Genomic DNA, 16,568 nt, shown 5'->3' with positions numbered 1-16,568 from the left:
TACCCGGGGGCGTCCTCCCGTCCTCGCCCGCCCGCAGAGAGAGGTGCCCACCGCGCCCGGGCAGGGTGAGGGGTCCCGCGGGGGCTCGCCTCGGAGCTCCCGCGCGCGGGCGGGCTTACCTTTCATGGTCCCCGCTCCGGGGCCTCGGGAGGGCCCCGCCGGAGGCGGCTCGGCGGCCGTGCGACCCGGGCTGAAGCCGGCGGGTCCCGGGAGGGCACGGATCGATCGCCGCCCTATGCGAAGCCGGCGGGAGTGGGGCCCGGTGCCGGAGTCACGCCGGAGCCCCGGCTGCGGAGGCGGCGCGCCGAGAGGAGGGTCCGCGGGGTCGCAGGCTGGGGGCGCCGCGCCCCGCCGCCCATGCCGCTGCCGCGCTTCCCGTGGAGGCCGGCGAGGCGAGGGCTGCGGCCGCCCCCGGCCCCGCGCGCCCGCCCTCCCTCCCTCCTCGTCACTCCTTGGGCCCCGGCCCAGATCAACTTCCTCGCTCTTTTCAAAAGTGCCGCGGCCGGGCCTCTTTGTGCCGCCGCGGGCCCCAGCGCCACGCCCGGCCCTCCCGGAGTCCCCTCGCGCGGGGAAGGCCCCGAGCCCCGCCCGCAGACCGCCCCCGGGCGCCGCGGCGCTGGGGATTGGGGGCGCAAGGAAGGCTCTTCCAGAGCAATCGTTCGCGCGGTGGGGGCCGCCTGGTGGCTGGGGGCTCTCGATTTTCGCCCTGGACCTTTTCCTCACCCATCTGCGGGGTAGAGGGACTGGAAAAGTTAGGATCCCCGGGTCCCGGCCCCAGCCCCTCCCGTCCTCCGGATTGCCTGGGACTGTCCCCGTTTCAGCACTGAAAGTCGCACATCCCTCGGTCCGGGGCAGACCCAGACGGTTGGTCAGGCCGGCCGGCTCTGCCACTCTGGGTGAGTGACTTTGGGCGGCCACTCCATGTCTCCAAGCCTCGGTTTTCTGCAAGAGAAAACTGGGCCCTGAGCGCTCCCAGCTTCTGTGACTTTGTTCCTGGAGAGGCCTCTGGTATAAACAGTGACATCTGAGGGAAACGGGCCTCAGGCAAAGGAGTGGTGACTCTCTCGTCCAAGGCCCTCCTCCGGGAGCCTCACATGACATGTTCACTGATGGGACACTTAGTGAGAACCAGCCATGGGCTAGGTCCTGCCCCAAACTCTGGGAGTGTGGGGAACATTCCACACTGTCCCGGACTCCCTGAGGTTGCATCCTGTGAGGAAAGAGAACAATTTAACAAGTAATGGTGCTGAGGCATGATGGCCATGGTGGCAGGATGGGGCAGGGGGAGACGGACCACACAGTGGGGACCACCTGGCCTGGCCTCTTTCCATTGCTACATCAGCCCCTTTCCCACATCTCCACACCTCCATGCCCGCCCCCATTTGGCCCTTAGAGTAAAGTAGGTGAGGCCAAAGGGGCAGAGGAACTGTCTCCTAAGCCTGGGAGCTGAGAAGGGGCCAAGGACAGCCACCCCCGGCCCCCGCCCCATTCACAAATCCCAGCCAGTCAGAGAGGGGAATGCTCAGCTCTCTCTAATCTCCTCCCCTTCCCAATGGCAAGTTTCAGTTCAGGAAGTGCATTCTTTCTGTGATCTCAGCAGAACCTCACCATGACCTTGAGAGAGGGAGCCAGGAACCTACTGCCCATTTTACAGGTGAAGAGACTGAGGTTCGGAGAGGATTTTGCCTACCCGGTAGTAGTCACGAGGCACTCCTGGGGCTTTGAATCTGGATTCCAAGTCTGCCACATGAGCCTCAGTCTCCCAGACTGTGGCATGGATGAGGAGAGCTGTTCTGTAAACACCAGGGAGCTAGCCACCCGCAAAGCATCCTTCAGGCGGTTTACCTATGTATTAATTAATTTAATGGTCTTAGCAACCCTATGAGATAAGCACCATTATAGTCCTAATATAGCCCCCTTGGGATCGGAGGATGTATGTATGTGTTGCTATGGTAATGCAGATGCATCAGCAGAAAAATGAAATATACTGGTGTCTGGCTGTAGATGGACCCTGGGTGAGCAGAGCTGGACCCAGCCCTGAAGAGGTTCAGAGGATGAACTCCTGCTCCAAAAGGACTGTGGGATCAAGATCAAGATCACAGATCACAGATGAAGAAGAGAGGAGACCGGATTGCCTAGAAATTACACCAGCCTTTGGGTGAGAGTTTTCAGCTGTAATTTCAGGCAATTTCTATCAACAGCCAGAGGGGTGAACCCAGGGTCAACTGGGATGACTCCCCCTGAGAGACCAAATTATGGAACTGTTAGGATGGGGCTCAGCTGGGCCTTGAGTGCAGAGGCATGGACAGCACCAGACAGGGTAGGCAGGGTGGGATGGGTGGGATACAGAAGGTTGCTTAATATTGTTTTTAACTTGAGTTTGGGTGGGGAAGGTGGGACAGTTGATTGTGGCACATACGCCGTACTTATGTTGAAAGTCAAAGGAAATCGCTGAAGAGCAGTGGTCATTTAGAGGAAAAAAAATGGAATCACTAGTGGTGGAAACTTCATGTATTAATGAAGGTACAAAGTCCCAACTCAGTCCTTTTTTTAAATTGAAGTATTGCTGATTTATAATATTGTGTTAGTTTCAGGTGTACAGCAAAGTGATTCAGTTACATATATATATATGTGTGTGTGTGTGTATTAATATATATATTTCAGATTATTTTCCATTATAGGTTATTACAAGAGATTGGATATAGTTCCCTGAGCTATACAGTAAATCCTTGTTGCTTACCTATTTTATGTATAGTAGTGTGTATCTGTTAATCCCATACTCCTAATTTATCCCACCCCCCTTTCCCCTTTGGTAACCATAAGTTTGTTTTCTATGTCTGTGAGTCTGTTTCTGTTTTGTATATAGATTCATTTGTCTTATTTTTTAGATTCCACATGTAAGTGATATCATATATTTGTCTTGCTCTGTCTGATTTACTTCACTAAGTATATTATTCTCTAGGTTCATCCATGTTGCCGCACGTGGCAGTACTTCATTCTTTTTTATGGCTGAATAATATGACATATATATATGACATCTTCTTAAGCCAGTTGTCTGTTGATGGGCACTTGGGTTGTTCCACTTCAGTTCTTGAGCACTGTTGTGATTTACTCAGAACAAAGTCTCCCAGGGAGCTCCCCAGACTTTCCTTTCTATTTTCTACTTCAGGCAAAAAACCCCCCAAAAGCTCTCTTTCTCCTAAAACTCAATTCCTCCACCAATGCCCTTGATCCCTTCCCTCCCCCCCACCCCACCCATGCTCCTCTCCAGCATTAGGACCTTGCTTCCACTTTTCCTTCTTAGAATGTGGCTTCCCCCCTCAATGCTCACTGAAATTGCTCCCTTCCTCCTAGTTGCCAAATATAATAGCCTTTTCAAAATCTGTATCCTCTTCAACCATTTTGTAGCTTTAACACTGTATTAGTCAGGGATCTCCAGAGAAATAGAACCAATAGCCAGCAGGCTGGAGACCCAGGAAAGAGTTAATGTTGCAGCTCAAGTCCAAAGGCAGTCTGCTGGCAGAATTCCCCCTTTCGTGGGAAAAGTCAGACTATTTCCCCTTGAGGTCTTCAACTGATTAGAGAAGGCCCACCACACAATGGAGGGTGTTCTGCTTGACTCAAGTCTACTAATTAAAATGATCTCATCTAAAATACATTTTCACATCTAGAAGCATCTAGAATAATGACTGACCAAATATCTGGGTACCATAGCCTAGCCAAGTTGACACATAAAGTTAACCATCACAAACCATTGGCAGCTCCTTCTTGAATCTCTCTTTTCCCCTAGTTTATCTTATCCTACTTACTTCCGGTTCTCCTTCTGAACTTCTTTGACTTCTTTTTTTACTAATGGCCTTTCCTATTTGGTATATTTTCTGAATGTAGACATTCCTTACCCTTATATTAGTTAGTTGATGTGAGTAAAATACACTGCTGTGGCAACAACGCACTCTCTTAATAAGACAAAAGTTTATTTCTCACATGACAATCCAGTGTGGGTTGGGCAGTTCTCTTCCAGATGGTGACTCAGGGACCCAGGGACCTTCCATCTTGTATTACCACTGTCTTCAACAAATGGCTTTAAGGTTGCTGCAAAACAGAAGAGAGAATGTAGGATCATGCATAGGAGAATTTTAAGGGCTGGGTTGGTATACAGCACTTCTACCCATATTCCATTGGCCAGAGCCCCTCATAGTGAGAGGGCTTGAAAATAGACTTTGCTGTGTGCCCTGGATAGAGGGAGAAGCACAGATCAGGGAGCACGGGCATTCTCCGTTCAGGCCACCTTCATGGTCACCAAATGCCTGTTTGCTCCTTTCCTCTTGCACATAATACATGTTCATTCCTCCCCAGGAAGGCAACTCAAAGTACGCCCACCACTGAGCTCTAAGTTCAGGCTCTCCCTGTGAGTCCGTCTTTTCCTTCAGGTCTGGGAGTGGCTCCAGTCCAAACGGAGGAGCCTGGATCAGATAATCACAATAAAAACACACATTCAGCAAGAGGGAAGAGATACGGGAACATATGTATATGTATAACTGATTCACTTTGTTATAAAGCAGAAACTAACACACCATTGTAAAGCAATTATACTCCAATAAAGATGTTTAAAAAACAAACAAACAAAAAAAACCACACATTCAGAAAAGGGAAGAATGAAAGACACAGAGTAGCTACAGGTCTGTGGAAATTTCGAGACCCCACAGGTGCTCTAAAGGCCCCTAATCCTGGGGTGGGGGAAGTTCTTTGCTTAGGCCCTCATTCAACTCTGGAGGAAATCTCTTGTCCATTATGTTCTGGGCTCTGCCCTCTAGAAGGTTCTTCCTGCTTACCATCCTCCTGGGACACATCTGAAGTGGATGCTGCGGGTGGGAGGTGGTGAGCCTTCCCTGAGATCTGCTTAATTCTCACAGCCCATTACCTCCTGGAGCAAGGTTGTTTTTCATCTCCAACTGTCAAGATGACAGGTAAAGGTCTAGGCATGTGAGGTTTTGTTTGTTTCCCAAGAAAGTCCCTCAAAATTTTAGCAAAGTCTCATCTATTTGCTTCGAGTCAGTGTCGTGGGCCAGTGACCACACGCAGAGTTTTTTCCTAGAAATAGTTCTCAAACTGGCTTTATTTCTTTGTTTCCCCTCCCCTGTGCCCCTCTCTGTTTCTCAAAGGGCAGTTAACTACCTTGCTGCTACAAGACTTGACTGGGAAAGTCATCCTTAATCTGGCCTTTTCACCAAGTCTTTTACCAAGGTCTTAATGGGTCTTTGCTGCTAGAAAGCTTTCCAATCTTATTTTCTGCCATTTGGGATCTAGAAGCAGTCGATGTTTTCCTCTTTCAGGCTCAAATTTTCTGCTCTCCCCATTCCCTCTTATTTCTCTTTGCAAACCATCCACTTCTCCAGAGCTCATCTCTGCCTTGTATTGCTTTGCCAAGTAGCAGAGAACATACACTATCACTTTGTTTCTTTTCTAACCAGTGCCCCCTGGACATGCCTACTTAGTAAGCATGTGGTCTGCTATCCCAGATAACATAGGCACAGTTTACCCAATGTTTTGCCACTGCATAATAAAGAATTTCATCTTTTCAGCTTCTGGTACCAGGCTCCTCACATCGGGCTACCCAATGCTAAGTTAGCACTACATATTGATGTTTCTATTACAATGGCATCCCGTTTTAAGATAGCGATTTCCATAGCAGTGAGAGCAAGGAACACTGGCTCTAAAAAATAACTGCAAGATTTTAATGACAGTACAGTAATAGTTTATTTCTCATTCGTATCACAATCCATTGCAGGTCGGGGAGTTCTCTTAACAAATGTTGACTTATGGATGCAGGCTTCTTCCATCCTGTAACACTGCCACCTTTCAGTAAGCGGCCTCCGAGGTTGCTGCAGAAGGGGAAGAGAGACTGGAGGGTTGTGGGTTGAGATGATCATGGGACAGGACTTGACGAGGCATACAGTCACTACGGGCCACATTCCATTGGCTAGAACTCAGTCACATGGCCCCAACCAAAGGCAAGGGGGCTGGGAAATATCCCTTAGCTGGCTTACCGCAAGGAAAGGAGGAAACGTGGATACTGGTGAGTCCTACCGTTCATTTACCATCCTCTCCCCAACCCAGACCTTGCAAAGTTTTTTGCCCTTTCTTCTTCAATAGCATGGATTCCAACTCCGTGCACTGTTACTGCCTTGTGAATGCCAAGGTTTCACCCAAATCATGAATCCTTTGGAAGCTAAAGAGTAAAATATTTTTTGGAAGGCTACTATACTCACCACGATACCACCAATACTGCACAGGAGTACAATATGTTTGAAAGGACGAGAGGGCCAGTCCAGGGTAATTCATAGCAGTACTCCAGCGACGTTGGTCATAAAGGAAAACCTAAATCCCATTTTCCTATTGGCTTCAATTTAAAATAAGAAATAGAATTCCCTGGGGGGGGGGGAATCTATCAACATTCTCAACTGAAGACTTATTCAGAGAAAAATTAAGTTGGCCTCTTTTTGCCCCATTCTCTGAACTATGTGATCCTTTCATGATTTTTAAGTTTCCTATATTTTATTGCTTCCTCCCAGAAATTTCCCTAAGATTCATCCTGTGTTTGGGATTCTTGCCTCACTTTACACTTACCAATTCTGGCATTTTTGAAAAATTATTTTTAAATTTTTTGGCTGCGTTGGGTCTTCGTTGCTGCGTGCGGGCTTTCTCTAGCTGTGGCGAGCAGGGGCTCCTCTTTGTTGCAGTGTGCAGGCTTCTCATTGAGGTGGCTTCTCTTGTTGCGGAGCACGGGCTCTAGGTGCGAAGGCTTCAGTTCTTGCAGCACGCAAGCTCAGTAGTTGTGGCTCGTGGGCCCTAGAACGCAGTCTCAGTAGTTGCGGAGCACAGGCTTTGTTGCTCTACAGCATGTGGGATCTTCCCGGACCAGGGCTCGAACCCGTGTCCCCCGCATTGGCAGGCAGATTCTTAACCACTGTGCCACCAGGGAAGTCCCAATTCTGGCATTTTTGAGCATACAGCAGCCAAGAGGTGCCTTGCAATACCACTCTTTACCAGTGGGAGATGCCATATAATATGAACTCTTCTAGCCTGAGAAATCCTTAAAGGGGGCTTCATATCATCAAATTAATACCTTATTTTATGAATTCTGTAAGGGTGAAGTTCTGAGAAAAGCAGTTTAATTACAAAGGATGCTTCAGAGCTTGTACAAATCTTCTAGATTAATATGATAAAGTCTTAGCAAAGACAGACTACTTAGATTATTCATCTGAACCAATCATAAGTTCAGGAAGAAAGTGGCTGACTTCACTTGGAGCTGGATGTAGATAAAAACAGAAGGATCCCTGATGGTCTGTAAGAAGGAGTAGCCTCTTTTAGCCGGACCATCCACTGGACAGTGGAAAGCGATCCTTGCAGGAATCCACAATTTAGACTACTGCAAACAGGACCGGAAAAATCCCTGTCTCCAGCTGGCCAGGAACCTTACACACTAAAATGGGAAGATCAGAGCTGCAGGGGCATGACTGCTTTTGAGGAAGATATTCTCCAAATTTGGTCCATAAGAATTTCTTTATAGCAAAGGTTGGGCTTTTTTTTTTTTTTTTTTTTTTAACATTCATCGGCTTTTATCTATCTATTTATTTATTTTTAAATTAATTAATTTATTTTTGGCTGAGTTAGGTCTATGTTGCTGCGTGCGGGCTTCCTCTAGTTGTGGCGAGTGTGGGCTACTCTTCGTTGAGGCGCATGGGCTTCTCACTGCGGTGGCTTCTCTTGATGCAGAGCACGGGCTCTAGGTGCGCGGGCTTCAGTAGTTGTGGCTCGTGGGCTCTAGAGCACAGGTTCAGTAGTTGTGGTGCACGGGCTTTGTTGCTCCGTGGCATGTGGCATCTTTCCGGACCAGGGCTCAAACCCGTGTCTGCTGCATTGGCAGGCGGATTCCTAACCACTGCGTCAACAGGGAAACCCCAAGAGGTTGGGTTTTTGGGGTAAAAAGGGTCCTAATGGACATTTCCAGCTATACTCTGGATACAGACCTAGAAGATTATTTATTTGTTTCTCATTCAAAACTGGAAGAACAAAATTTAGAACAATCTTGACAGATGCCTACAAGTGCACGTATGAAAGAAAATTCAAGAGAAATAAATTTAAACCCTACATTTAGATTCACCCTCAGTTGCACTAGCAATGAATGAAGCTTAGTAATTCAGAGAAAAATATCTAGGTGATGGGAATTCCCTGGCGGTCCAGTGGTTAGGACTCGGCGGTTTCACTGCTGTGGCCCAGCGTTCAATCCTTGGTTGGAGAACTAAGATCCCACAAGCTGCACAGTGCGGCCAAAATAAAGAAATAAATAAATGAAAAAATCTAGGTGATATTTGGCCATACATGGTTTTCATTTATTTCTTAAACAAATATATTTTGAATACACAGCCAAGGACCGTGCTATTATCAGGGATATGTTCCCTATCCTCATGGATGTTACAGTTTTGATACAAATCAAAAATAGGGTGAGGACTTCCCTGGTGGCTCAGTGGTTAAGAATCCGCCTGCCAATGCAGGGGACATGGGTTCGATCCCTGGTCCGGGAAGATCCCACATGCCACAGAGCAACTAAGCCCATGCACCACAACTACTGAGCCTGTGCTCTAGAGCCCGCGAGCCACAACTACTGAGCTCGCATGCCACAACTACTGAAGCCTGCATGCCTAGAGCCCGTGCTCCGCAATAAGAGAAGCCACCACGATGAGAAGCCTGTGCACCACAACGAAGAGTAGCCCCCGCTCGCCACAACTAGAGAAAGCCCGCGTGCAGCAACGAAGACCCAACACAGCCAAAAATAAATAAAATTTAAAAAAATAATAAAATGACATTAAAAAAAAGCAAAACTAGGGTGGACTGCTAAAAAATAAATGGAATCTTAGATGGCACTAATTGAAAAATTAATTCAGGTAATTTAACAAGTCTTTATTAAATACATACTGCATGCTGGGCTATGTCTTAGAGAATGGGAGCACAAAGCTGAATGAAAGAGGGGAAACGTTTGAACTATCATCTGAGCAATTTCAATACAATATACTTAGTCAGGATTTTTCAAACTTTTCCACTGCCATAATGATAGAAGTAGCAAAAATATCTTTGAAATCTTTCCTTTTACTTAAAAAATGATATAAAAGTTGCATGCCATAGCACGATGAAACAATGTTTGTTTTAATATAAAAATAATGGTTTTCCTGGATTGGGAGTGGGTTGGTGGCAGGCTGGAGAAATGGTGAGGAACGTGGCAGAGGACTCTGCATTAGTACTTTTGTACTATTTGATTTTTTTAAATTATATGCATACAAGACTTTGATTAAAAAATTCATTTAGAAATAAAAATAATAGTTTAAATGACTTCTAGAATATGTTATGCTTCTAAATAGGAAGAAAGAATATAAAACTGTGAATTCTTCCAAAACTATTATGTACTTTTAGTGAAATTATAATTACAATATCATTTTTTTTCAACTGGGCAGAATTAAATTAACATTTATAGAAAAGAATTAATGTCCAAGAACAGCCAAGAAAATTTGTAAAGGAAGAGTGAGGGAGATTACCTTCTCAACATTAAATGTTGTTTTAAAGTCATGTGATAAAAACAATATATTACACATGAACAAAGAAATAAATCAGAGGAATAAACTAGAAAGTCCTAAAACAGATCCAAGTGTATTTGGGAAACTTTGTAGATGACAAACTGGCATTTCAACTGAGTATGAATAGGGTGGTTTATTTGCTAAATCGTGTTGACATAATTGGGTATACATCTGGAAGAAAAACAAGTTAGATCCCTGCCTCACCTCCCTCCTCCACAAACACACCACACACACGCATACACTCCCCTCACACACGTTTCATTTGAATTAAAAAATCTGAATATAAAAATTAACACAGTAGAAAGCTAGAAGAAAATTAGAATAACTGTCTATATTTTATTTTCACCTATTTCTTTTATTGTTCTTTTTCTCAGTGTTACCCAATATCGCTCTCTTTTTACAGCCATACGAAAGCTGACAGCCCCTGGGATCTTTTCCCAAATAAATACTGATTACTTAATGGGCTATAAACTACAATTAATCTCACTTTTGTGCTGAGTGTATTCATAATTTAATATTTCTTTGACAACCCAGGAGTTGTATTAAGAATTTGCAGGGCCTTACACTTGCTCTCACGTCTGTCTTTTGTGATGTATTAGATGCACTTCAGTCTAGGTTAAAATTTTTAGGGACTTCCCTGGCTGTCCACTGGTTAAGACTTCACCTTCCATTGCAGGGGGTGCAGGTTCGATCCTTGGTCAGGGAGCTAAGATCCCACATGCCTTGCAGTAAAAAAAAAAACCCAAAACATAAAACAGAAGCAATATTGTAACAAATTCAATAAAGAGTTTAAAAATTCTCCATATGAAAAAAAATTTTAAAGTGTCTTTTGAAAGAATGCTAATGAAAGCATCACTCCCTAATATTATTCTATAGCTTTTAATATTTCCATTGCTGTTATATTTTTGCTTTTCCGAGGATAAGGCCCTATCTATCTATCATCTATCTATCTATCTATCTATCTATCTATCTATCTATCTATCTATCTATCTATTTCTGTTTATCATCTATCTATCATCTACTATTTATTCTATCTATCATCTATCATCTATTATATCTATCATCTATCTATACCTATTTATCTCTAACTCTATCATCTATCTATCTTCTGTTTATGTATCATCTATCATCTATTGTATCTATCATTTCTATTATCTATCTATCTATCTCTAACTCTACATCGAACTCTCTGTCTCTCTAGCTATGTGACATCTATCTATCTATACCTAACTATACCCAATCTACACTATGCAGTATTTGGGCATGTATTACATAATAGACATCTACCTAATAATTTTTTAATTTTAATTTGTTTGTATTGAAGTATAGTTGATTTACAATACCATATTAGCTTCAGGCATATAGCATAGTGATATAGTATTTTTAACGGTCTATATTTTAGTGAGAGGAAGACATTCTTAAGCAAGATAGGAGACCTAGAAACTATAAAGGAAAAGATAAATTTCACTACATAAAAAATTTTAAGACCTTCCATAATCAAAGGTAAAAGACACACGACAGCTTGGTAAAAACATTTGCAACACACATAGGATTACTTCATTTATTTAAAGAGCTCCTATACACTGGTAGAAAAAAAAAGGATGCATTGTAGATCAACTATACTTGGATTTTAAAAAACGACGGATAACCCAATAGAATGAGCAAACAATATGAATATGCAAGTCACGGAAACAGAAACTTTATTTTAAAATGAATAGTTGAAAACCATAAACAGGCAAAGAGATTAAGGGAGCAAAATGTCATTTTCTCCCACTGGAGTGGCAAAAATTCAAAAGGACAATATCCAGCCTTATGGTTACATAGGAAATGGGTTTTCTCAGAGACAGTGGGAGTAGCAGCTACTTTTTGGGAAAATCATCAGCCAGTATGTATTAACATTAAGATGACACACTCTCTTTTACCCTACAGTCCCAATTTGAGAACCTCTTATACCAATAAAGGCACCAACATATTAGGATATATGCAGAAGTCTGTTTATTGTGGCACAGCTTATAGTGACAGAAAAAGTTGGCATAGGAGAATGGCTGAATAAAATATGTACAGTAGTTACTGAAAAGATCTATCTAAGCATTGACTTGAAGGGCTGGCCATAATATTTTATTAGGTGGAAAAGAGCATGTTGCAAAGCAGCATATATAATCTGAGTTTATATTTATTTTAAAGAGAAAAGAAAAAAGAAAAATCCCTTATACATTTATATATGTAGTATATATTATGCATATATATTATGCATACACACACATTCTAAATACAAATGTAAATAGACATCCATTGCTTTAGAAGCACGAGATTTAGAGGGGAACTGAAAAAAGACAGGGAGAAAGAAAGAAAGAGAGAGAGAGAAGGAAGACTGATTACTCACTAAGTATTAACTTTTCTCTCTAAATCTTTGAGTAAAACTAGAGCCACTTGCTTCTGTGTCTTTGTGTACAGCTGGCATACCATAGCCTGCCCCGGGGGGCCAGTGTAAACCAATATGAGGAGCACAGTTTGTTAAAACATAATGTAAAAGTTAGCGGAGAGGGCCTTGGGGTTCCGGGAACTTCATATCAAATCACGTGTAGTGATAGTCTTGCTTGCTGCCCCCTCAGCTGGCCAACCAAAGCTGGTGACTTCCGTTTGTTCCTAAAGCCACGCTAGAGAGACGATGGCAGGGTGGAACACCCTAGGGGCAGGGACAAGCCGAGCGAGGGTCTGGTGACCTCACTCTATGAAAAGGAAGTACATCTGAGATAGAATATTTGTTTTCAAATACTTAGAGGGCCGTCTTGCAGAGGACAGAGAAAAGATGCAAGGAAGCAGATTTCAACTCAGTGTAAAACCCTGCTAACTAAGATTCCTTTGACCTCCAGTTTTCTCTTCTATAAAGTGAGACTAATACCACACACTCTAGCAATGACATAGAGATGCAGTAGGGATCAGATGGGGCAAAGTGTAAGCTAGGAATTCATAAACTGGAAAGCAGTGATCCTCAACGTTGGCTGTGCATTAAAATGACTTGGAGGGTTTAGGAAATCCTGATGCAATCTCAGGCTGCACCCAGATCACTTCAATCATGACTTCTGGAGGTGGGATTCAGGCATGGTTAATTTTTAAAGTTCCCAGGTAATTATATTGTACAGTTCCATTGAGAATCACTGATCTAAAATAATTATCCGTTGGATTCCAGGTGATTGTGGAAAAAGTAGATTTGACCTGAGGCAGATCTGGGGGCCAATTTTAAAAAACGCCCATTAGTCTAAGAATTGGAGCTAAAGGTTAGCGTCGACCAGCGCTGGAGTGAGATGCAGTTGGCCCTCTGTATCTGCAGATTCCAAATCCGTGAATTCAACCAACCACGGATTGAAAATATAAAACAAAAAAAATTCCAGAAAGTTTCAAAGATCAAAGCTTGAATTTACTGAGATTCTGATAACTATTTACATAGCATTTACATTGTATTTACAAGTATTTACACATCATTACAGTGTATTACATATTATAAGCAATCTAGAGATGATTGCTTATAATATGTATAAGCAAGAAGTACATGGATGTGAGTAGATTATATGCAATCACTATGCCATTTTCTGTAAGAGACTTTTATGGATGTGAGTAGATTATATGCAATCACTATGCCATTTTTGTAAGAGACTTGAGCATCCTTGGATTTTGGTCAATAGCATGATGAACAGTGAAGACAGTCTAAGTAATATTTGTCTACTTATAGGTCCATGATAAGCAACTCAGGAGAGACTAGCCCCAGATCTTTTCCCAAAGAGATCTTATTTGGGAAGATAAGGGAAACACATCTGATGGAGTGAATGTTTCTGGACTTTAGGTAGGCCCTGAAAAAGCAGTCAGGATGCCTCCGCATCAGCTGTGGGCTAATTTTATCTCATCTGATTTTATTACCCATGATTCTTTATGAGCCCATGATTGACTGAATACACCCGAATAATAATTAGAGCCTGGAGAGTGATTCTTAATTACAGGGTACTTACTGCTCTTGTCCATTTCCAACTTGTTCCACTTCTATCAGCAGGGGTTAAGCTGCCGCCCTGTCCGTGGTGCAGAGCTGGACCGCTGTGGCAGAGGTGGGGTGCATAACAAAGACATCGCAGAGCAGGGGAGAGAGGGTGGGCAAAGCATTAAGAGATGAACAGATAAATGTAGAGCTCTTTATTTTCCCCCAGCCCCCTCCCCGATGATCCCCCACTCCAAGAAGAAAATCAAGCCCAAAACCCCAAACCTGACCGCCTAAGTCCATGATGGGAGAAAAATGATTAAACAACAGCCTCTGCCAAAATGATGATGAATTCTATATGAACCAGCCAAGTGACTCAGCAGCTAAATAAAAGCTTATCTCGAGTGTCTGGGCAAGGGAGCAGGTAGTCCCGCTCTGCTCTGTGGTCAGTCCTCACTGGTATTGGCAGGCCCAGGGTTCGAGAGAGGCAAGGTCCGGAAGGCCAAAGGGCTGGGGAAGAATCTTGCACTCAATGACAAAGCAGGCAGCGACAAACCTGGGGCACCACTGGGAGAAGTGACTAGCTGCCTTCAAATATCTGAAGGGCTAGCAGCCAGGAGATGGATTGGGTTTTCTCTGTGTGGTTCCAGGGGACAGAGCTGGGCTTGGGGTTGTCCCTTGCAGGAGCCAGACTTTGACTCAACAAAGTCTACACACAGCTAACTCTGTAGACAGTTTTACCAGACAATTGCTCCCATGTAGGTAGTGAGCTCCCTGTTGCCAGGGGCATTCAAACAGAGGCAGGATGACCACCTGATGGGAATGTGGCAGCGGTGGCATCAAGTAGTTAAGAATGGGCAGTTAAGAATCAAGTAGTGGAATCTAAAAAAAGGGTACAAATGAACTTATCTACAAAATAGAGTTGCAGATAGAGAAAACAAACTTATGGTTACCAGGGGGAAAGTGGGGAAGGGGTATATTGGGAGATTGGGATTGACATATACACATGACTATATATAAAATAGATAACTAATAAGGACCTACTGTAGAGCACAGGGAACCCTATTCAATACTCTGTAATGGCCTATATGGGAGAAGAATCTAAAAAAGAGTGGATATATGTATATGTATAACTAACTGGTTCACTTTGCTGTACACCTGAGACTAACACAACATTGTAAATCAACTATATGCCAAAAAAAAAAAAAAAAAAAAACCAGAATCAAGTATTGGGTGACAGCTGTACCAACTGGCATCTGTGATCTACTGAGACTACTTAAAATCCAGTGATGCATTTATGGTGAACTCTTTTCCTTAAAGTTTAATCTTCTGAGCCTTGTGTGCTTAGCAGCGAGCTAGAGTCATCAAGTGATCTTTCCCAGAGGACCGCAGTCATGGCTGTGAATCATGTTATTTTCTCCCAATCCCTTCTTCCTCTCCTCCCTTCCCCTACTTCAGCTGACTAAGGCAGATCTCCTTGCCTTGTCCTCCAAAGTCCGATTTTTAAAAATATAATTATTACAGATATGTGCCTCCTGTGCCGGATGCTGGGGGAGCTGCAGAATAGAAAAGTTACAAGGAGCGTGCTCAGAGAGACTTCTTCTGGCCTCGGGCACTGATATGATGCCAAGGAAGAGGCAGTTGCCATAGAAAATGTAGCTGTTACTGATAATTTGACTTTTTAAGGAAGATAAAGTGAAGCCTCAGGGGAGAAATATTGTTCCCAATTGTCGATTGTTTTTTTTTTCCTTCTGAGCTGATGATCTCCTCACACTTGGCATTGCCTTGGGTTAGGGTGAAGGGGGCCTCAGAGATGATACATTCCAGATTCCTCATTGTCTAGAAGGAAGAAACTGAGAACTGAGGAGTGGGGGTTAAAGTCTTTGGTCCAACCAAGGTCACCCAGACCCTCGGGACAGAGCTGAGACTGTGGTCAGAATTCCATGCACCCAGCTCAGGTCCTTCCCCCATCCCCTGTTTTTCACAGGCCTAGAAGCTCCCTCTGTGCTCCTTCCTGAAAAGGGTGGGGTCCTAGTTGCCCCTGGACCTTGGGCGACCAGGGACTGGGCCTTAGGCTGTATCTCAAAAGTTGTGAGCAGGACAACTCAGCCCCTGGCCATAGAGCTCTCCTCTGAGCCCTTCATCTTGCTGGTTTTCAGTCGGCCAGCAAACCAAGCTGCCTATACCTGCCCTGCCCACCCATCTCCCCCAGCCAGTATAAGAACCACCCTCCAGCCCCTGGACCTTTCTCCTGGGGCTCAAACATCCTAGGGTCAGAGTGCGTGGCTCTGTTTCTTCCCCAAGAAGTAGCTACGCCTGAGGGGCTTCTCAGTTAGTCCCCTCCCTGCCAGGGCGTGGTGTGACAGCTCCTATCCCTCTGCCACATCAAAGCCCCCTGCCAAAAAGTCCTTTGGCAAGATTCCTCCTGAGCCAGCAGAGGAAACTTGGTGCTGGTGGAGATCAGTGAGTCCCTTGTAAGCAGGACCAGCAGCATAATTTGGGCGGCCCCGTGCACAATGAAAACGCAGGGCCCCTTGTTCAAAAACTCTTAAGAATTTCAAGACTTGGGCAGTAGCTCCTCAAACCAAGTGTGGGGCGGCAGGGTCCTGTGCTCATGAAGCCCGCCCTGCTTGGCTGGGTCCCAAGTGGATGGGGAAAATACTTGCTTAACGTCTAGGAGTCAAGGAGCCTGGGAGGCCTTCTAGTTACCCATATGGATGCTCTGTTCATCCCTAAAAACACATTTCTGTTTCCTCCCGGCCAGCAGGTCTGCCAAGGGACCACCAGGTCAGGTGGTGGTTCGGGAAGCCGGCATTTTGTACTTCCTGTGTTTTAGCACGACATCCCTCTCCATCACACCCACGTTATTTCTGACGCTGTTCTACTTCAATGGAGCCAGAGGAGTGGCGCGTGTTGAATGCGAAAGGTTAACGTTCAATTGGGCAGCGGAACAGTGACGTTCTATTGGGGAC

General features: G+C 44.6%; 1 protein-coding gene and 1 long non-coding RNA gene across 4 annotated transcripts in view; one reads left to right on the top strand and one right to left on the bottom strand.

Moving 5' to 3' along the window:
- SCARA3 (scavenger receptor class A member 3) overlaps positions 1-1,116 on the bottom strand; it is a 40,084-nt gene extending 38,968 nt beyond the window's left edge. For 2 of the 3 annotated variants that reach the window (XM_082468856.1, XM_082468857.1), the window contains exon 1: positions 120-1,116. In XM_082468856.1, coding sequence (XP_082324982.1) covers positions 120-1,101 — 982 coding nt within the window. In that variant the 5' untranslated portion in view covers positions 1,102-1,116. The remainder of the gene's footprint in view (positions 1-119) is intronic. The other variant, XM_082468858.1, reaches the window with a different exon arrangement.
- LOC309664109 overlaps positions 1-16,568 on the top strand; it is a 69,620-nt gene that overhangs the window by 9,687 nt on the left and 43,365 nt on the right. The window contains exon 2 of the long non-coding RNA XR_014265622.1: positions 2,005-2,164. This is a non-coding gene — a long non-coding RNA (uncharacterized lncRNA). The remainder of the gene's footprint in view (positions 1-2,004; positions 2,165-16,568) is intronic.

Source organism: Balaenoptera physalus (assembly GCF_965194825.1).
Source record: "Balaenoptera physalus genome assembly, chromosome: 7".
In the NCBI taxonomy this organism is placed as follows: Eukaryota; Metazoa; Chordata; class Mammalia; order Artiodactyla; family Balaenopteridae; genus Balaenoptera; species Balaenoptera physalus.
Note: the sequence above shows the minus strand (reverse complement) of the source record. Positions and strands in the feature narration are given on the sequence as shown.